We start from the raw sequence: 23182 nt of genomic DNA, 5'->3' as shown, positions 1-23182 counted from the left end.
AAGGAGGAGCAATGCTGAAAGACAAGCTTTTGGCCATTTTAATCACAAGCTGTTAAATAAAGCAAATGCACAACAATTTTAAGTAGAGGTAGCTCATACAGCTAGCTATTTTGGGGCTCCATCCTCATGCAAGCACTCTCCTTTTAGCAGTTTTGAGAACTACCTCCTATTCTTCCTGGGATATGATTTTGCAAGATTTTTTCAAGAAGCGTAACCCAGATTTCATAGCTGTGGAGGACAGATGGCAGCAAACCAACTGTTTTTTGTTTCCAAGCCACATCTGGCTCTGGTTTGCATCTGGCTGAACTGCCTCAATGCTGACAGCCTCACTGGACTGTCTCATACCACAGAGCTGTGCCCAAGCACCCAGCACAGCTCTACCACCACCTCCCTATTGTGCCCTACCTACCATAGGTCTCATCATGCATGCCAAAGCCTTCTCCCTGGGTTTGTGTTGAAAAGGCTTCAGGAAAGGTTTGCTTTTAGCAGGTGAGAGATTTTCCCACTCTGACCCACTGCCTTGGCACCATGCCAGTCATCTGGCAGAGGAGTAAGTATTTCCTGGACATCAAGATAGTTGTGCATGGTCCCCTGATGTATGCCTGCCTATTTTTCTATTGTATTTCCAGTGGGTGAATAAATAACCTCAATAGCTTGGCAAATAGAACCTCTGAATTTTAAGAAATGCTTCATATAAATGTTTCCATTTCTCAGACTCTTCTTGTCTGGATTCCTCAGTGTAGTATTTCATGAATGCCTTAATTTTAATCTTAAAAAAGAGAGCCAAAAACATCAAAGCTACCAGCTTCCCTGTTTTAGATAAAATATGCTGACATTCCACTCAAGAGGGAGGATTTTTAGTAGATCACAGCATTCTTGTCTCTAAATATGTCTTTTAAAAAATCCCATTGATGCTTTCCAGTTTCAGATTCATGCTATTAATAGGTCAAAAGAAGGAGGCTTCTGGGAGAAAGAAATCATGTGATTTTGTAGCTTAAATATCTCACAAATACAAAGACCAGAACAAAAGTTGCACAAAATATCTCATTTTTGGTACACAGCAGTTGTGCTGAAGGAACTGGCTTCTCCCTATCTGAGTAACAGCCTGGAGATTCTATAAAAGCACACCAGAAAAAGCCTGGATTTTATCTGTCATCCTGTAGCAAATGGGGAGTGACTGCTAACTGAACATCTTCAGTGTTGTCCAAGAAGCACTTTGCCAAAGGCTTTATTAGGATGGCTGCAGTCATATCTAAAACAAGATAAAAAGAGAGAAGGCTGCCCTCATGTTTAGAGTTTGGTTTTTAAAGTTTAGAGATGTTTTTTTTCCATGAGAATATCACTCAGGATTTCAGATTCGAGACTATAGCTAAGTGTGACACATGTAGCAACAGAATTCCTCATGTAACTGGCGGGAAAATAAGTTTTCTAAAGAGCAGTCAGCCTTCATGGCATCTTGCATTGGATCTAGCCCAGAGGTGCCCAATGAGCTGTGCTACAGAGACCTCTTAAAGGTCAAAGTACAGGTTACTAAGAGCTTAGCACCTCAGGACCATCTTTGGCTCTCTAACCTTGTTTCTTTGTACATGTGATGATCTGGGAGTCCTCTGCTAGGGAGGACATTTCAACAGCCCATTGGGCCTGTGTGAGTTGATGAAGCTTATGTTCAGTGATCACCTGGGCTGCTCAGGAAAGCAGAGGTCCCACAGAGAAATCTCACTACGAGCCCATGAAATGTGACAGGAAGCACTGCTAGATGGTGATGGAAACAAAACAAGCAGCAAACTGCAGAAACTGTGTCTGGGGGACTGACTCAGCTGAGTACAGCTTCTAAAGGTCATCTCCAGCATCAGGGGGTCCACCTGTTGGACAGTACAGGAGCTGGAGACCAATTCAGTCCTGCAGAAGTCCTAATTCATACAGAAATCACTTAAAATCCACCTAGAAGTCCTCTTGTGTGCAGCACAGTTACAGTCAGTAAAAGCTGGAGTCACTTATAAAGTCTAAATTTCTTGTGAGATATGGATTGCTGTCTGTCTGCTACCTTATTAAAATCTAATTGCCTGATGTCAAATAGGCCATGGAGTGACAAGAATAGTTTGTGCATAGATACTGTGTCTATATATACACTCAAAAAGTAACAAGTAAGCCTTTCTGTCATGTCAGAAATCCTATTTTGGGCTGGGTTTGAAGCCTGCTTTTGGTGGTGAATGTTTTTCCTTTATACATAGTTTGCTTAAGTCAGGTTCCAGCAGTGAACGTGGCATTGAAAAAGGCTGATACTGCATGTCTGGGCAGCCTCTGAAGTCCAATTGCTTTGAACTGATGATTTCCTTATTAGCTCTTCTTTTTTGGAGAGGCTACATACTCTCACAGTTGGTTCCTTGAAATAACATTGCCTATGTTTTTGCAAATTCAGAAGGAAGACTCCTCTTCTCTGGTCAAAGCAAGGGACAAGCTTGGCCAGTCTCTGGGCTGAAATTTTTTTCCCCGACAGCTTAATTTCCTTCTTGCTAAGGGGCAAAGTCCTGCATGGCTTTGGCCTCCCTCTGTTCCTTTTCATGAGTGCTTGTCATGTCTACCAGCTGGTCTGCCACGTCTCTTTGGTGGGATTTGGCCAAAAAAGACACACAGGCTGATGCACTATATAAAGCATTTCCTTCCACAAGTGCATCTCCACTGGTGAACACCCCTGGATGAGCAGAAGCTGGAACAGTCAGTGGCCAGGCCAGGTTCTAGCCGTGTTTTTGTGCAGCAAGCATGGCAAAATTCCCGGGAAAAATGGCTTGTCTGGCCTAAGCTATTGATGCTTTCTGTGACAGTGTTGCTGTGCCCCAGGGTGTCTATGGTTTCTTGAAGACTTTTGTTCATTCATTTTAATTTTTGTCTGTCTAAGAAGTGACTTATGTGACTTTGTGTATTTATGTATGTCTTGTCAGTTGGTCTGTCTGTTTGCCTGGAAATGTATGAAGACACAACTGTGACACAAATAAAAAATAACTTCTCATTCATTTTCTAGCAGACCCATTTCAACCTTCATTAAGCCCATTACACTTAGACCAAGCTGCTCTTCTGGTTTTGAAGATTAAAGAAGTTTACTGTTTCAGTCCTTCCAGCACATGCCTTCTCATTCAAAAGGAATACATACTTTTGTTTAAAGATTTAAGCTCATGCAGGACGGGCTAATCTATGCATCTTAAATGCTTTTTTTGTTTGTTTGCTTTGTTTGTTTGTTTGTTTTTAATTAAGAACTAAATATAACTTTATATTAAGGCATTAATGGAAAATAAAATATATATTGTAAAACTGACACTCCTAACCCTGGAAAACCTTTCATGTGTATTGCCAGTTGATAAATTGCCTGAAAACAGCTGTCTAAAGCAGCAATCCGAAATTCAGTAGGGCCAATCCAATACTCAGAAGCAGAGGCAACTCCTTTTCAACCTTCAAATGTTTCTTGTTCAGTCTGTCCCTAAAATTTGGGGGTTTTTACCTTACAGTCAAAAGCTCTTCGGGAAAAATGGCTGCTACAGGGGATTCCTGCTGGCTCCGCAGAAGAGGAAGAAGCCAGAAGGAGGCAGTCAGAAGAGGATGAGCTGAAGGTGAAAAAGCTGGAAGAAAACATACACAGGTAGGGACAACTTCCTTTTGCCTTGCCTAAGAGCAGTCACTCCCATTAAGTGTAGAAACCTTCCTCTCCCCAGCCCCCATCTCCTACAGCCAGTGGTAGTAGCAGCCCAGTATAAGAGGCAGGCAGACATGCAGCCAAATGTGCCCAGAACGTGTCTCAGAGATGTCCATGGCTTGCAAGGTAGAATATTGTGGTATCTTTGTGTTGAATGGACCTTGATGGATTCCTCTAGTGAGGGAGCTAAAAAGAGGGCTGAGTTCCCCCTTTGGATGCATGTGTATGGCTCGATCAACACTCAGGAGATTCTCCATTGCTTTATACCTCCTACAGCCAGAAGGAGCTCAGACAAGGCCAATACTCTTTTTACTCACATTTCATGGGTGCAAATGACATTTCAAAATGCAGCAGGAGGTGCCACCAACAGATCAAATACCTACTGCTTTCAGAAGCAAGACTTGGGTGTTAGAATTATTTCCTTTTATCAGTTTCTCATTGCAGTCCAAATGATGTTTGTCCTCTTTGTATTTTACTTTGTTCTGCTACAATGAGCTCTAAAGCTCATAAGGAAAATGCTTTTATCCCATTCAGGACAAAGTCCAGAGCTGCTTCTTCAGCCAGTTAGGCTATGTGAATTTGGAATTTTTTCAGCTGACAGAAAATTAGCAAAAGTTGGTCAAATTTGTCAGCACAGCTTTTGCAAATGTCTCAACTGAGTCATACAAGTGACAGAAGAAGCAAGTAGGACCAACAGTGCAAGGGTTGAGGTATTAGGCTAGTAACTAATGAGCCTTATGCCAGGTTTCTTGTTAAATTTCTTTGAGAAATCACTGAGAATGTTGCTCTGGGGATTCAGTGATGTGAGTACCACCACTGAAGGCAATGAAACCTGTCTTGCTTAATTACTTCAAAGTGCAGGATGAAAATATGAGTAGAACTTTTGCCCCTGTGGCTTGTTTTTTTTCTTCCTTAGCTGCAGATATGAATAAAAATCTTTGAATATTTGGAAGTAATGGAACTCTCTTCTGTAGTGACCAACTATCTGTCAAATGGAAGGTTAGCTGCTTGCTTCTGATTTGAAAGGACATTTGTTTGACAGCCTCATTAGAATGCTTAACTTCCCTGTTACCATCCATGGGAACTCCAAAGGCAGTAAAAAAGTATTTTAATTTAAATGAGAAAATATTACACCTGAACTGTAGAGATAAGACAATAGAGATTGAAGTCATTACTCTAATTGCAATTTACATCCATGACAACAACATGACACATCCAGAATTCCTCAGGATAGGCTGGGAAAATAAATGGCTGTAAAAAGGGTAAAAGAACAGAGATGATGTCAAGCACATTGTCTGGAGGAGTGGAATAGAAATCCTGACAGTATTTTTTTGCTGCCTGTGCACCACATTTCCTCACAGCATTCCTAGGAGAGTTTCAGAAGGAAAGATTATGGGGGAACAGTTCATATGGTCATATTTGCTGGGGCCCTGTGGTCCTTCAGAAGTGCAGTATGCACTATCCAATGGGACCATGATGAAGCAGCCCAAACCCTCCTAGTCAAGACAATAGAGGTCAGCCTAAGCTGGTTTAGCAGGAGGAAAGAAAACCATTGCAAGACCAGCCATAGAATCAGTGCCAGGAGACTGTGTGACCACTGTGCCACTGATCTTGCACATTTAAGTCACACTGCACTGTATGTGCAAGCACAGAGCAGCTGCAGTATGAAGATGACTGTAAAAGAGTCTTGTAGCACAAACACTGGGTTTGTCCCTACTGGAAAATATGCAAAGTCTTTTAAATTTGCTCAAGGAGCAGTATAAAGCTTATTCATGAAGGCCAGTGTCCAACCTCTGCCAGTATCTCTAGGATTGCTTTAACAAGAGGGAATATGCAATCATCCCTCTTAGGGCAGAGTGTCCCATTGTCATCACAGGGAGCACCATTTCTTCTGCTCACACTGAAGCACTCAAAATAATTTTCTCCTAACTCTGCTTTTCCTACATGAACAGCCATGTCACAAGAGAAATATCCATCTTTATCTGCAGGCCAGACATAAACAGGAGGTCTGACAGGCTAAGTGAACAGAAAACTGAAGGAAATAGTTTTTGAGACCAGACTCATGTTCATGAGTGAAAACGTGAGCTCATGTAGGGCTCAAATATCAAATATCAAGAGTCAAATATCTCTACCTTATGGAAATAGATTGGCTAGCTCGGGATTTGTAGATGGATACGAAAGCCTTGCACATGACAGAAATGCTTCATACAAGTATTATTTTTTCTAATTCAGTTTTCAGTAATTTACTCACTAAAATCAGAAATTTTGCAAGATGTACATGTGCTTGTAGTGTTTATTCTTAAGCTAGTGTAACCACTTTTCCTTTGTGTGGGAGGTTTTTAGTTTCATCTGGGGAGCAAAAATTCATGAGTGTACAGACCGATGTTTATTTATTACGCTTCCATGTTATCATAGTACCACATACTTCAGCTTGTAGCTTGCAAGGATATGAGCACATGAGTAAATCTAGACATGAGCTAAGATTTAATGAGCTCCCTTGCCTACAAAAGTATCTGAGAGAAGAATGCCTATATTAGTCAGCATTTCTGTACGCATCATGCCAAGAAATTGAAAAAATATCTGCATCACAAAAGCAGAAATAAAGCAGAACAAAGAATGCAATGCAAATTTTCAAAATCTATAATTATGCTGGTAATTACTAACAGGAATACACAGAAGTAGAAGATGCACATGCAAATTAAGAAAAAAGGGAGTGCAAGATTAAGACAAGTTGCAGGTGTATGAACAGAGTAACAGTGGATTGCAAAAAGAATGATCTGATAGTTTGGGTTAATTTAAAATGGTTAAAGATTTTGAAATATATGAATATTAGAAACAGTCTTTGTATTCAAGAATGCAAAGCAGAGTTGAAGCAAGTTTTGTCCTAGACTCATAGCATTTCTTCTTCCCTACCTTTAGTCTTCTGCATAAATCTCACGCTGCACCAAGTAAAAATCCTAGTACTGTGTTTTGCATTTCTTTATAATGTGACTAGTCTGGTGGACTTAACAAGAAGACTGGACCCCTTATTTAATATTCAGTGAGTCCTAAGGGGGCTGGAAATATGTCAGTAGTGGGAAGGATGGGAAGGCATTGCTGCACTATTAAATGTTTGAAACCCAGCTGCAAGATTGGTGGTACCATTTTATCAATGGAAGAGTAAAGCCAGAGAGAAATTTAAGATATCCCTTGACAAAAATTGTCTTTAAACTCAGAGAAGCTTTAATGCTATTTTAGGGGTTTTTTTGTTTGTTTTAAAGGTGTTAGATTGTCAGTGTTAGAGAAGGGCAGCCATTCCTGAGTTTCTTTCAAACTGTCACTCGGTGAGAAAGTGATCTTCAGTTTTCTCCAGATCTAGGGTAAGATCTGTAGTAAACAACACCAAAGTAGTGCAAAATGTACAAAAAGCATTTCTCTTCCCTTAGACTTACTCTCCAAAACACAGACCTGAAGCATTGTTACAAGTGCCCAGTGAACTTCCACAGACACATTGCTGATAGTGTGTTGTAGGTGAAACAAGCACTGGAATGTGTTACATGCTTCCCATCGTTATTTTTACCACTTGACAGTCTTATTTTGTAGCACTGAATGAAAAGTTGACATTCAACATCTGGGTATTAACAGGCTACATTCATAGAGGGGAGCACCACACCCAAAGCCTGCTGTTCCTTCACAGCATTTTAAAGTCTCCCCAAATTATTTTGTTTTACTGGGTTACATTTTAGTATGTGCTGGTGTCCTGTATGTACTACACAAAGTGAAGTCTTTGCCTTGCTCTGAAGCTTTCATGTAGCATTCCAACATGAAATACTCATGATAACACATCTCCCTACTTTACGACAAACACTGGCATGAGATGCCAGAATTGGACTTGTGCTCTTGTAGAAAAGAAACCAGCTGAGCTAAATCCTCAGCAAAGTGGCATCATAGCCCTCAGAAATCAACAGTGCATCTGTTGACATCATATGAGGAAGTGCACATCATCTCTAAGAACAGACAAATCATTTCTCTAGCAGAGAAGCCTTTTGGGACATATGGACCATAGTGCAGTGGATGCTGGGTTTCCAAAAAGCACATGCAAGAGTTTCTTGTGACACTTCGACACTGTAACAGCTCTTGGGGGGGAAGCAGTGGAGCACAGCTGCCAAGGTGCGCATGAATCCCCTATTTTTCAGTCAGGACTACTCAGATGTCAACATAGCGAGCTCCTAATGCCAGCAAATGCAGGCTTGTGTTCCATGTGAGTTTGTTGTGGCTGCTGTATATTTAGCATATTCTCTCCTCCCAGTGTCTATTTTTTTTTGGTTCTTTCTGATTCCAGGGTTTGTTTCCTTCTTCTGCTTCCCAGGATAAAAACCTATCATGTCTCAGTCTGGGAACTTTGTCTTAATTCAGTCTCTCTTGGGACTGTCAGTAATATTCTTTGCATGACAGAGAGAGAGAGTGCACATAAGACAGATGTGAGTGAACTCCTTCAAAAGAAGGATCATTTGGTGTCAGAACCAGCTGCTCAGACCTCCCCTAGAGTAGAGAGTGCAAGCCAGAACCAGAGGTGCCATAAACATTTTCTTAGCAAGGTGTCATCCATTTCCTTCAATCTGAGCCTCCAGATAGAGACAAACAGTTGTGGAAGTGTATGCTAGTGCAGGGAACGGCGTGTCTGCCAAGAACATGGTCCACATGAGCATGAATATTTTGCAGCTTCGACATCGATGGCAGATGCAGAGAATGATCAGAAATACTGTTTGTTAAGTATCTTACCTAGAATACTAGATGCAGCTGAAGGCAAGCCCCAAGTCTGCCTTCTCTTGCTGCCTGTATGACCTTTGAGTGAGCTCTCTAGGGGTGAAGTATCAAAAAATGTCTCCTCATAGACAGGCGATCCCTCTAAATTCTGCTTACCCTGTGAAGGAAGGTCAAGCTTTCTACACAGGGGCAGTTGTTCATCCCCAAGCCTTCTGTCTGTTTCTCCACCAAGACCAATATCAGCTCTCATTTGCTGCAGCTCTACGGATTTCAATTTCAGCAGCCCCAAAGCACTGTGATTTCCAAAACGGCACATCCTTCACTTCCCATAAAGCTTATGCTGGGTTCCATTTCAGATGGGATACATTTCTTAGGAAAACAGAGATCAAAACAAAACCAACCAAAAAGCCTCAACAACAGGAAATCTCAGATTTCCAAAGGAACCCACTCTGTAGTGGTATTAGAGAATTCCTCAGGACTTGCAGGATGATCTCAGAAAAGCTGTTAATTAAGAACTGCTGGGTGGCAGTGGGTTTGAGGTTTTTATATATGGCATAATACATTTAGATAAAGTACTTTCAAAAAAACAAAGAAAGGGAAACACTTGAAAATAATACAGCTTAATACCTGGGTCCTGAAACATGACCCATACTTAAAATAGGAGAATGACATGCCAGTGCTTTAACAGTTGCCTAAATGGTGTTCTGGGTTTAGGAGTAGCAATCTCAGTATCTTCCAGAACTCTTAGGCATTGCTAGCTTGCAGTTATTAATGTTGCCTATGCATCTTACAAAGTGGGCAAAAAGATTGACCAATTTGAACACAGACTCCCTCGAGTCCAGCTGTGTCTGCTCGCTTCACATATGTGTACAAGATACAGACCTTGATAAAGACACCCTTATGCCTACCTTGGAAGCAAAATATAGAAAAAATTCCAAAGACCAGCCTCAACCTATCAAGGAATTTCCACCTCAAGTGCTTCTGACACTTGATGCATGTCAGTATGCTGTGGATTACGATGCATATTCTTCAAGCAGGAAGGGACACATAAACTTGATTTCATCCCTGTTTACAGGACACCTTTATTAGGCAAGCTAATGCATTGGAAAGCAGTATCAGATTCTAAATGGATTAAAATATTTAGTACAGTAGATCACATAGTATAGCTGCATAGTGGCAGCTACCACCTCTGGAACAGGTTCAGCAAAAAAAAATGCAATTTCAATCATTGCAGCCTTACTGCACAAATACTGTGTTTCTCTTACTATACAGTTGAGACCAAATAACAGATTATCAAGTGCAAAACTTGAGAGTCTCTTCAGCTTTAATGTTTCAAAGTCAAAAATTCACAAGACTGTCCATGTGATGCTGTTTGCAAGATGGGTAAATCTCTTCATAACGCATGTATTTATCATGTGTTGAATCACACTTCCTCTGTGTGCAAAGCCATTTAAGATCTTCTCACTTCTTTTAAGCCTAGTAGAACTGACAGGGGTTTCCTGAAGCAGTAAATTGTGGTACAGCATAAAGAATAGGAATTGTTGACTTCATTACATATGAATTAAATCTTAATCATGGGCCAAATGGGACTGTTGTCTGCAGTAAACAATAAAGGACTGGTCTCCATTCCTTTCCCTGTTATGCTTATCTTCACTGGAGTTGGTTGGCTTTACTTGTATGCTGGCCCTGCCACAAAGCAATCCTCTCAAAACTTCTCCATATATAGATAGTTAGTCTATATAGTATTTGGTGGATGGAAAAAACAAAATAATGGAAAATCTCTAACAGAAAGACACATTTGTGACATGTTTTCTGCTGTAAGTGACCCTGCTCTGGCAGGGGGTGTTGGACTAGATGATCTTTTGAGGTCCCTTCCAACCCCTGACTTTCTATGATTCTATGATTGTGTGGACATGATTACATGTGCACATTTTTAAAAAGATGACAAATCTGAAGTGTATTTACAAAGAGAAGGCAAAGAGAGGGGCAACAGCCTGGACTGGTTTTACTGTGTTGGTGCCTTACGGTGTTTATCTACTCTGTCTTCACCTTAAATACAAGGACTTTACCCCTCCCTCCTAAACCTTTTTTTATGTGCTGTATCTGGCAAGGCCAGATGCAATATATCTATGTGATCACATATATATGCTTCCAGAGCCAGTGAAGACACCACTGCAGTTCTGGTCCTCAGTAGCTCCCTTCTCCCAAAGACTCAGGTTTGTCCTATATAATTCCCAGAGTTCAAGCAGATGAACTATATTTAGAGCATCATCTCCTTTAGCCTCCCATGCAGTCAGTGAGAACAGAGCATCACTTCCATGGCCTGTGTAAGCCCATCTTGTGCCCTTGAGTGTAGGTGCCTCAAGTGCAATGGGTGGAATTTAAAGCTTAATGTTTCTTCCTGAACAGCCACTGAGTAGAGGATGGGTCTCTAGGCACTACTGTGATGGTAGTTAATGGTCATTAGTAACCATTAATTATGTATCTGGTTCATCCTGTGTGTTACTCCAGGCCCTGCTCTGTCATTGTTGCTAGCAGCAGTCAGCACTAACACGTATTTCTGCAGATTCTTGAGTGGGAAGCAGTACAGTGAGAGGAGGAGAAAGGTACAGTGTCTGGAGCCACCAAGTGGACATTTCAAGGCTTAGCCACCTTGAAAAACCCGCAGTCTGAAAAACATGTCACCTTCCTTGTAGGGTTTTTTAACTGCTGCAGTATGTGAATTCTAAGGGAAGAAATAATGCAAATCCCAGCTAGTGGCCCACAGAAGACAAAGAAAGACTGAATGTGCAGTCAGGAGTCCTGACTGGTAAGAAAGGGACAGATCTAGCAGATTCTATTGAGAAGTTGCTGTTAAAGGGAAAAAAAAAATTGTCCCTAGGAGGCATGTTCAGGAACATAAAATAGCTTCCTGGCACATGTATCAGAGTCTCACTATAGAAAAGAAAATTAGTGGTAACTGGGAACCTCAGTGTGTTGGAAAAATGCTTGTAGCCATCCAAGAACATAATGCATACGTGATGTGGTCAGATCAGCAACGAAGGACATTCAGAGCAGGCAGATCAGCATGTTACAAATGTGTGACATGCTCATTGCCATGTACGAATACAGGCTTTGTAGGGTAAAGTGATACATGATTCTACAGTGTAAGACACTGGGGAATCAGGTCCCAGTGCCAGGTTGCTGTAAGACCTCAAACTAGAAAACTGACTTTGTGTGACAGATGTGGAAAGCGGCAGCAAAACAGATGAGGGAGAGGTAGGGAGTAATAAGTGGAGTAATTGAGAGAAATTAAACAAGTGCACATGTATTAAAACCATTTCAAAATCAGCATGGTATCTTCTGTGTGACCTGTTGCTCTTGCTACAAGTGAAAAAGCACTCAACAGGGATGATGAGTACTGCCAAGAAGTAGGAAAAAAAAAATGAAAGAAAAATCAAAGATATTTTGCAAAACCAACAACGTAAAAGATGAGTTCAAGGCCAGATAAAGCAGAGGTTTACCACACATTCCTACGTAATCAACACCCAGAGCTGCAAGTAGGACTACTGAAAAAACATTATGTTTCAGAGTTTGTTCAGCAAAGTCAAGAACTGAAGTGTCTTATGACTTTAAAATGTCATCAATGGCTTACAAAGAATATTTGGAGGGGAAGGTAAATTCCAATTTATAAGATACTGGAGCCAATCTTCAACAGAGTTCATGCTACTCCTTAGAAATTCTTTATCAGAAGAAGACTATATGAGTCTGGTATATGAGGAGTCATAGCTATGAGGCAGTAGAAGAGAGGTCTGTACTGAAATGAACCGAACTGGATACTACCTGTATAAAAGAATCTGTAGACAAGAGTTTGATACACCCTAGTTGTCAGTGACATGAGACTGCTAGGGCTTGAACAGGGATCTCTCTCCCTTCTCTGCAGCTGTCAGTCTGCATCAGGACAGATTCACTTGAATATGGTACCAGAGTCCTATAAAGGCAAGTCAGATCAAGAGCAAAGCACCTTCCCACTGAGAAATAAATATTCTGGAAAAGATTAAGCTGATTCTGAATATCTGGATCTCTAGTAAGACAAGTTTCAAAAAGCTGTGAAAATATCTTGTAGATTGTAACTGGGCTAGAATACCTGGCAGAACAGTACCATGACCAATCTGTCCCATGCCTGGGAAACTTTATTTAGTTCTCGATGTGAAGTATCATTAAATTATCCCTGCTCTGTACTATTTTTAGTAATGCAGCTGTATAAGCAAAGCTTCCCTTTTTGGATCCATTTTTTACCAGGAAAACATGTGGACATCTAAACAGAAGGAACTCTACAGGCAGAGGTTATTGTAGCCTTTTATAGCCACCACTCTACTGGAAAACTTACTTAAATAAAAATTGTTTAAATTAATCTACCCCCTAGGCAACAACAGCACATCAGCAGCATAGTCTGAAGTGAGTTAACTGGAGAGACACAGGTACCAGGTGTCTTTCATCCCTCCAGTCAATAGTAAGTGCTGCAGAGTGTGTCTGTGGGAACTGCCCCAAGGGGAGAAACCAGCCATGGCAGGATAACCCCCAGGATTACTCCTGTGTTAAACTCTTACCTGTACCACTGATTTCTTGCATGACTTGTAGCAAGGTATCTCAACAGTTTTTCCACATCTCCTATTCCTTTCTTCTTTCATGTGATGATCTTTCCCACACTTGTAGCATGAAGTGAACTGATCTCTTTGGTTGCTTCCCACTGTACAAGAGGGGTCCTCATGGATCCCACTTAGATATCCTGAGAAAAGTTTCCTACATTTTTCTCTTGTTTTGTATTGGCAAGAAAAATAAAAAAATAGATGCTTATTAACACAAGGCATCCATACTTCTAGAGAAAGCAGCTTTCTGCTGAACAAAGTGATGCACACTGATGCTGGACTCATGCTTCTTGCTAAGACTGTAAATCTGGCTCTTGGTTATCACACCATTTGTATGTCAGTCATACTTCATCATGTACTTAGTAATCAGCAAAGTGAATTTTGTACAAGTGATCCTTTCGGAAACCCACACTGCAATCAGGAAATAGGCTGGCAGCCCGGTGTGCAATGAGCTGTTTTATTTTACATCCAGCAGATAAAGGGACAGTCATAACAACCTAGGTAAGGTTTGTTAAGACTTTCAGTCTTTCAGTGAAGCAAAATTAAATAGTAAGAAGCTGTATCAGGGTCAGTTTATGTTAGATATTAGGAAAAAGTTTCCCACCCAAAGTGCAGTTGAGCAACGGAACAGGCTCCCCAGGGAAGTGGTGACAGCACCAAGCCTGCCTGAGTTCAAGAAGCATTTGGATGATGCTCTCTGGCACATGGTGTGATCCTGGGGGTGCCCTACACAGGGACAGGAGCTGGACTTGGTGATCCTGAAGAGTCCTTTCCAATTTGGCATATTCTAGGATTCTATAAACCTCTTAGTTCCAAAAGAATAGAGGGGATAGATGAAATACCAGTAAGTTTCAGCAAAACCAAAGTGTTTTATGACTTCTGTGGTGATCACTGAGCTTTGTGACTTGGCACACCTGAAATGGGCTCAGAAAGGCAGAAGGCTCCTAAATTTAGAAAAACAATTTAGGCAGCAGCTGCTGCAGAGCAGCAGTATCTCACCAGGAGAGCCAGGCTTGTAAACCTCATCTTGTTGGCAGCATCCAGGCTGGGAAACCAGAGAAGCCAGTTCACCAGCCAAATGCCATTCCAGATGGGTCACAGAAGGCTAGCCATTGATCTGGTCCTGTGAGGACAATCAAGCTTACTGTTCACAAATTATTCCCAGGAGATTAAGATATCACTCCTGACCTGGAGTCACTCCTGGCGTGAGATGGTTCATATCTGTTACACTGACATTACAGTTTTGATGTCTTAGGATTTTCAGCTAAGACAATAAATAAATAAAAAAGAAAGAACAAAGCCATGATAACAGCATTCTGACTTTAGGAGATGTTGTAGTTGGACAGAAGATCATTGAGCTGCAACAAAAACAACAAAACAAAAAACAAAACAACAAAAACAACATCAGAGCTGCAACAGGCTTTGCATGTGTCCTGTGTTTGTGTCCAAAAGTATGCAATGGGAATTCCTTGTGCCTCTGAGCCCTTACCTTTTGGGATCAACTTTTGGGAAGAGTTGGGGTCAGCTTTTGGGAAGAGCTGTGGCATCCAGGAGGACTTTCCAGCATGAGACAAGTGCTGGGTGTCACTGTGCACATGGTGATCCTTAGCCCTGTTTTTTCCACATACAGTAGCTGCACATTCAGTTTGGCATGATCTAAAACATTTTGCCACCTGCCAAAAGCTGGAAGTACCTACCAAGTCAGATTATGTCACATGTATGCCACTGAAAGCCCAATTTTATGCTTACAGGTAACATTAAGTAATCTTTCTGGCAGGCATCAGTGACCAACGCTCCCTTGTATTATCTCTTAGACACGTAATTTCAGGAGCAGCCATCCTACATACCAAAAAGACATGTAATTTTCTGCTCTTTACTACTTCAGCTTGACAAATGTGGACCAGCAATCATAATGGAGCTATGTCACAGAAAAGTCATCCTGTTTTCCTGTTGACACTATCAAGGAAAGGCTTTTATATAGACTTTAGTGGCAGGTATAGAGTCCTGCTTGGTCTAGAGGGCAGTATAAAATATCTGGTATAAATTCTCTGGAAGGATAGATTGAAAACAGGTTCCAGTCATAGAGATCTGCTTCACACAATGATTTTTGAAAACTTTTTTTTTTCCTTCCTTAGCTTTTTTTGTTTGGTTTCTTAAGCTTGGTAGTACATAGTCTCTACACAGAGAAGTTCAGTTATCAGGGTTGAATGACAGTTGAAACCAGGCCACCTAAGGTAATGCAAAACCTCAGGTGTAACACACAAACACTGCCGTGTTACCACTGGTTTGTTAAATACTTTCATTTAAAACACACAGAGCATGAACCTTGTGACACTCCTACAGACCAGAATAATGTCCAACATGTAGGAGTCATCCAAAATTACACACACACGAGGACTTACTCATCACTGTGACATTTTCTTAGCAGAGACAAGCTTGAACTTTCACATGAAAGCCAAAAATATTGTTGGAGCAGATACAAGAGAGAGAGAACTTCAGAGCTAAACGTGAACTGAGAAATGTTTTTCCATTCACCCATGCCTCAACTTTTCCCTCCCTTAGGGCTGGGATTGTAGAAAGTGACAAATGCTTTGACAGCTTCAAGCAATAAGCAATGTATCTGAGAGCCACATCTGAATGTCCTGGCTTATGGTAACCAAGTCTACCAGAGATCCCAAGAGTGAAAAGATTTCTTGCCTGCAGCATAGGTTGCTACCACACCACTTTTTAAAGATTTCTGCACAGCATTTTGTAAGCAGTTATTTCATCCTTTCAGCAGTCCAAAGAAGAAAGGAGAGCAGAATATCCACAGTCACTCTTGAGTGCAAACAGAGGACAGGTAGAGACCTCGAGTTGTGGTAGCACCTGCTGAAATATGGCATGTGGCAAATGAAGACATCAACAGGATGACTCCTAAAGGTGCATCCTTGGTGCAGATGCCTGTGCTTCAGCAGGCCCCAGCAAGCACCACCAGACCTCCCCTGGGCACCATGTTTGCTTTATGTACCACAGGAGTACTCTTGGGTTTACCTGACTGAATCAGAAACTTGCTTGCTTCTTGTGAAGCTGTTTTAGACTTGAATCATTTGCATCCAAGATAATACATCTTTTCTTTCAGAAGATTATCAGATCAACAATATCCTTGCACAGGAGTGGATGTGAAACAAAATGCCTGAAGCAAAGTAGTGTGTCTGATATTATTTCCACTACTTATTTTGTCATCTGATGGGGGTGACTGCAAAACTGCCTACCCTGAACATCTGGTTTTTTTTTCTCATTAAGAGGAGTGATATTTAATCATTTCACAGGTTCATTAAGTGGCTTGCCTTAACACTTACTGCATCAGTACAGACTGCAAAGTTCATGCTGGCATCTTGAACAAGATGAGGAACATACTGATATTTCACCATCCTAGCAGCCCCTGCTGAGCCATCTCATCTCCCCAAAGATGACATTTGAGAAACCTAAGGCAATGACCCTAACACAAAGAGCACATCTTGAAGGTGATTCTGTCTTTGTTAGTCTATGCTTTTCATGCTGTTGAGCTGTCTGGCTGAACTGCTTTTCATTGTATTAGATACCCATAGCTTAAATGACTGTGCATGAGCAAAGCAGACAATGGGTTGTGAGTGGGCTTTTTACTCCTTTTTTTTTTTTCATACAAATGACCTTCTTTCAAAGAACAATCATTAAGGAAGTGACATCTACTATGGAGATCTGTGGTTTTTCATTCAAGAATGCTTTGAAATAAGTGAAAATTTTTACCAGTAGTGACAAAAAATTCATAAAGAGATTCTCAGAAAATGTAGTAGCCAGCATATACCAATTTTGCCCCTAGGTACTTGGAGCAAATGAATCCTCACACAAATCTATGTTGGATTAAACTTATTTTTTTAATTATTTTTTTATTATTATTATTATTTTTTTTTTGTAAAGGAAGTTTTCCTGACAGTAGCAGGATAGTAAAACAGGACATGGAACATCTTGCTTTAACCTAAATTTCCTGTTTAATGATTTATTGGCGAAAAGTTCATTTTGTTGCATGTGCTGAGACCAATTTTCAGAGCTGCATATTTCAGAAGGAATTACTATTTTCAGCTGACCACATGTATTTTGGACATGGCCCAATCTTATGTAATTCTTCTAAAAAAATAATTCTTCTTTTAAAAAAATAATAGTGTTTTGTATCTACCGTGAGAGGAATGCTAGCTGGCAAGTAGTCCAGAGTGTACAAAGTGTGCTTATGTGCCCATTTGCCCCACGGACGCTGGATCATGCTATTTATGAGACCATGCTGAGAGGGTTTGCATAATGTAGTGTTTGAAAATTCCATTTTCTGCAGCTTTTCCTGGAGAGCAAGAGTCCATTCTTTTGCTGGATTAGAATTTACTTTTAATGAAGAACTGAGAAACCTTTTCAGGCAGAAAAGAGAGCTTCCCTAGGAGAACCAAGGTGAATTGATAAAGCATCACCTTCAAACTCACCGTAAGTGCTACAGCATCTCCCTTTCCTGCTTTTTTTTTTTCCTATGTAGCTGCTCTGTAGTGGTTAGCTGCACTTCTGCTTTTCAGGGCCAGGTTAATCTCATGCAGTGGATACTGTTGTGAGTCATCTGAAATGTAACCTAAGGACCACACACCAGTTATTCATTAGAAGATGATATAGTCATTGTCCCTTCTCTCTCCCCATGAGCCAGGATGTAGTAGAGGAACGGGAAGGAATAGAGAGACATTTTCTTTTTGCTGCATGCCATGGTTTAGTCCCAGCTGGCATCTAAGCATCACACAGCCACCCACTCCTGCCATTCCCCAGGAGAAGGGCAGGAAGGGCACTGGAAGTGAATGGAAGCAAGGAAAAAGCTGTAACTTACAGAGCAGTATTCAGAGATGCAAGAGGTTAGGAAAGAAGCATCAGGTTAGGAAAGCAAAAGCACAGAGAGAATTGGATCTGGCATTGGGGTTAAGGACAACAGGAAATCTTAAGAAGAAGGCTAATGAAAATGTGGGCCCTCCAGAAGGACACAGGAGAGCTGGTCACTCAATGACTACTTTGCCTTTGTCTTCACTTGCAAGTACTCTGGTCACAACCTGCATGTTTCAGAAGCCAAAGGTAGGGACTGGGAAAAGGAAGATCCTCTCACAGCAGGTTTGAGACCACCTAAAGAACCTGAAAGTGAACAAATCCATGGGACCTGATGAGATTCACCCATAGCTAAAAGAACTGGTGGATGAAGTTGCAGAGCCACTGTCCATCATATTTGAAAAGTCATGGCAGTCTGGTGAAGTTCCTGCGGACTGGAAAAGGGGAAACATAACCCTCATTTTCAAAAATGGAAAAAAAGAAGACCCAGCGACCTACAGGCCAGTCAGTCTCACCTCTATGCCTGACAGGATCATGCAGCAGATCCTCCTTAAGTCTTTGCTAAGGCAAGCAGATAACAAAGGGGTGATTGGTGACAGCCAACAGATCTTCACTAAGGGCAAGTCCTGCCTGACTGATTTGGTGGCCTTTTATGATGAGGTCACAGCCTCAGGGGCAAAGGCAGAGCAACAGATGTCATCTACCTGAAGCCGTGCAAAGCTGTCCCACACAACATTCTGATCTCTACACTGGAACAATATGGATCCAATGGATGGACCACTCGTTGGGTAAGGAACTTTCTAGATGGTCACACCCAAAGAGTTGTGATCAGTGGCTCAGTGTCCAAATGGAGATGTGTGATGGGTGGTGCTCCTCAAGAGCTGGTGCTGTTAAACAGTGCTGTTTAACATCTTCATCAGTGGCATGGACAGGGGAATTGAATGCACCCACAGCTAGTTTTCTGACGACACCAAACTGTATGGTGAAGTCAACACGCTGGAGGGAAGGGATACCATCCGAGGGACCTTGACAGGTTTGAGAAGTGGACTTGTGCAAACTGCATGAAGTTCAACAAGGCCAAATACAAGGTTCTGCACCTGGGTTGAGGCAATCCCGTGCACCAATACAGGTTGGGAGGAGAAAGGATTGGGGACAGCCCTGAAGAGAAGGACTGGAGGGTGGTGGTTGACCAGAAGGTCAACATGAGCCATCAATGTGTGCTTGCATCCCAGAAAGCCAACCAGGTCCTGGGCTGCATCAAAAGAAGCACAGACAGTCAAGGGAGGTGATTCTCCCCCTCTGTTCTGCTCTTGTGAGACCCATGGTGTCCAGTTCTGGAGTCCCTAACATAAGGACATAGACCTCCTGGAATGTGTCCAGAGGAGAAAGACTAAAATGATCAGAGGACTGGAGCACCTCACCTATGAAGCCAGGCTGAGGAAGTTAGGGTTGTTCAGCCTGGAGAAAAGAAGACTTTGATGTGACCTTATAGCAACCTTCTGGTATCTGAAGGGGATAGCTGGGGAAGCTGGGGAAGGGCTTTTTACACAGGTGTGTAGTGAGATGACAAGGGGAAATGATTTAAAACTTGAAGAGGGGAAATTTAGGTTAGATATTAGGAAGAAATTATTTTATTTGTGGATGGTGAGACACTGGTACATGTTGCCCAGAGAAGCTGTCACTGCACCTCCCTGGAAGTGTTCAAGGCCAGATTGGATGGGACCTTGAGCAACCTGGTCTGGTGGGAGGTGTCCTTGCCCATGCAGGGGGGTTGGAACTAGATGATCTTTAGGGTTCCTTTCAACCCAAACCATTCTGTGATTCTGACTGAGCAAACTTGTGAGTTGCAATAAGAATAATTTAATAATTGAAATAGAAGTAATAATAATAATCAGTAATAATAATCAGTAATAATAAATAATACTAATAAATTGTAATGAAAAAGAAGATAACACACAGAACGAAATAAAACTCAAGAAAGAAATATGATGGAAAGGAAAACAGCTGCTTACCACCATCCATCTGATGCTGCTTCAGTCCTAGATCAGTGGGCCCCCGCCAACCTTCCCCTCAAGGTTGCAGCTGAGCACAAGTCATATAGTGTGGAATATCCCTTTGGTCAGCTGGGGTCAGCAGTCCCAGCTGCGTCCCCTCCCAGCTGCTTGTGCACCCCCCTACTCACTGGTGGGGTGAGGATGAGAAAAGGCCTTGTAAGTGAAACATCCTTGTGTTATCAACGCTGTTTCCAGCACAAATCCAAAACATAGTCTCTTAATAGTCACTAGGAAGAAAATTAACTCAACCCTAGCCAAAGCCAGCACACTGCAGTTGGGTGCATTAATCTTCTGGTGGCTAGGGTCCATCCTGAGGATTTATAGCTCACAGGGCAATTAAAGTTGTCTGGTCTTCAACAGCTCCCACCCCTTTCTCTGTCTTAATTGCTTTTCATATAATCCTTTCCCTTTCTGCCAAGCCTCTAGTTTCTGTTTTATTTCATTGTTATATTTCTAAACATTTTATGGCAACTTCAACATTGCACTTCTCAGGGCTTGTTGGAAACAGCTGCTTTTTGCAAATTTCTCTCCTCACATCCCACTTAAGTGACCTGCCTTACAGGAAGTCTTGAAGGCAGGCAGCTGGGTTTGTAGGTAAATTGTACAGTCCCACACTCTTCTTTTGCCAGCAAACCTCCTTTTATGTCTGAATAGTTTTGTAGCATAGCTCCATAGCAAAGCCCTCCTTTCCTTCTCACCTCTCTGCACCTGCTGGGAGTGTCCTTCTGTCTTCTTATCCTCAGGGCCATGGGTAGTGATGTTCTTGCCCTTTCCAGCATGGCCGGCTCTGGGGAATTCCAGAAGGTTTCCTAGGCTTTAGCACTTGCCTCTCCACCTCCTTGCCTCACAGGGATCCCAAAAGGGGAATATTTGCAAACCCACCCCCATCAGTTCAGAGGCATTGCAGGTGCTTTTATCTGCTGCCCATGCTCACTACAATGTGCTTCAGGCTCAGACCAGCCTTCCTGAGTATGGCTGGAGAGAGGTGGACTACATAGATGATCTTGTTATTGCAGAAGAAATGGATGTGAGTGGTAGGGAGATGATTCTTTAATTCTAGAAGGAATTAGGAGATGTTAAATTACACCAGCTGTTTCATCACAGGTTTCTTATCTATTATTATTATGTTCACTCCTTACTCCCCTCTTTTTCTTCATTATCTTCCAAGGGAGACTACTTTTTAATCGAGTGGGAGGGTGGATTTGTAGGAGAGGAAAAATCTTTGTTCTTTGCATCTCAAATTGATTAGCATTCTTGTAGCTTCACTGCTTATTTATCTAAAAGGAAGCCATAGTTTGACTGAGAGAAGAATAGCTTTTGCATTTTGATTTTTTGGTAACCAGAATCTTCTGAGATACCCTAATAATACTAAGAAATATTCTGGGACTCATTTGCCATTCTCAAATTCATCAAACTAGTAACATCACCTAATAGGTCCAATGCATAAAAAAACCCAAAAAAAACTTAGAGGAAGAATAAGTAATTTAAAAACCCTGATTATTTATTTTCTTTAAAAAAAGAAAAAAAAAAGTCATAGTTGTCCTGACCTCACCTTGCACGAAGAAGAAAATCTTTGGAGCATGATTTAATCTTTTCAACTAACTGTACAGAAAGAGGTAGTTCATTAACAATGCACCAGAATGATTAGGTCATGGTGAGACATCCCAAGATGGAAAGGTTAGAGAGCCTCTACAGTGACCATGAAATTTCAAAGTCTCTGACCTATAAATGGAAAAGCAAAGTAAAAGAATAGATTTGGGGTTTTCAGATTTAAGTAAACTCAAGCAAACTCACAACTGAAAACTTTGATTGATAGAGGAGTCGTATATAGGGTGGAAGACTATAAAAGCACCAGCTGGCCCAGAGGAAAGGGAAGAGATGTATTAGAAGATTCACTGTACTAGATCATTGGCTTTAAGCAATGAAGGAAGTTCACAGAAAATGGAAATTAGTTCAGATAACTAAACACAACAGGAATAGAGTTGCAAAAGCATATCCTGATAGTGAGACTCTGATACTTTTATAATCAAGCAGTAGAAATATGATTTGGACAAAACAACTTTATAGAAGTTTTGAAGCTACAATAATGAAAAGACACTATTCAGCCAAAATTAAAAAAAAAAAATAATTATGGACTCTGTTCTAGGTCTATCTCTCAGATGAGAGATAGTCTGCAAAATGCAATAGAAGTACAAAATTTTAACTTTAGGCAGTCATAACAAACAGTGCATACAGGGTGGGTTGTGAATGTCAGCCCAGTTCTCCCACAAGCATCTGGGAATCAGAGTGAGTAAGAAGCTGGATGTGTGTAAAGGATTTTGTGCTGTGAAGATACACTGGTATGTAGACAATGAGACATAAAAGAAACCTCCTCTGCTGATCATTAATGAGGCTTCAACTGGATTAACATGCAGTTAGATTGCTGCACTGGAAATACAGTGCTATGAACCAGAAATCAGGAGGAGAAAATGGGTGTGGTTGGGTTATATGGTTTACAAGGAAAGACTGCTCAGTCTGATGCAGAGGGTAGGTCTTCAAGTATTTCATCAGCCATTCAGTGGAAAGAAGTAATATGTTGTTTGTGTTCACAGCAGAAAGGACAACAGCTTCTGAGATGGTGTTGGCAAGGAAAATTCATTAGGGAAATTCTTGTAACAATCAGGACAGTGAAGCACTGGGAAGTCTCCATTTTTGAGATGAGGTCAGAGACACAGTAATCAGGAGCAGCACCAGTTCAACCAGTGCAGCTTGTCATGAAGGACCTGCCCAGAGCCTTTCTCCTGAGCCACCAGGGCTCAGCACTTGCATGCATCCTCTCCCAGACTTTGCTCCCTGTTTCTGATCACAAAGAATCAAAACCTGGAAAAGAAAACTAACTACTTAGGGAAAAGAAAAGTGAACAGGGATGCAATTATATCTGCAACTAGTTTGAAAATAGCCACAAAGACAAAGCAAATACATTCCAAAGACGAGAAATTTCATTGAAGTGCCACAAGACTTTTGTAGAAAAAGCTAAACACCCTTCCTCCAAACCTGAGCACGATGAAGCAGTGGAGTAGGTTGCACATGGCCACAGAGGGATCTCTGCTAGCAGACAGTTCTAGGAAAAGAGCTGATAAGGGTTTGTTGAGATACTTGACGTAAAGGGGTGAGCTGCACTATTTTCTGCATTTCTGCAGTTCTCTTGGGGAAGTGCTAAAAGTTTATGG

At 41.4% G+C, this 23182-nt stretch overlaps 1 protein-coding gene across 2 annotated transcripts in view; it reads left to right on the top strand.

Moving 5' to 3' along the window:
- Window positions 1-23182, top strand: part of PALM2AKAP2 (PALM2 and AKAP2 fusion) — a 264854-nt gene that overhangs the window by 60464 nt on the left and 181208 nt on the right. For both annotated transcript variants that reach the window (XM_030466924.1, XM_030466920.1), the window contains exon 3: window positions 3501-3631. In XM_030466924.1, the coding sequence (XP_030322784.1) occupies window positions 3501-3631 (131 nt within the window). The remainder of the gene's footprint in view (window positions 1-3500; window positions 3632-23182) is intronic.

Source organism: Calypte anna, chromosome Z (assembly GCF_003957555.1).
Source record: "Calypte anna isolate BGI_N300 chromosome Z, bCalAnn1_v1.p, whole genome shotgun sequence".
Lineage (NCBI taxonomy): Eukaryota > Metazoa > Chordata > Aves > Apodiformes > Trochilidae > Calypte > Calypte anna.
This window is presented reverse-complemented; position numbering and strand designations above follow the sequence as displayed.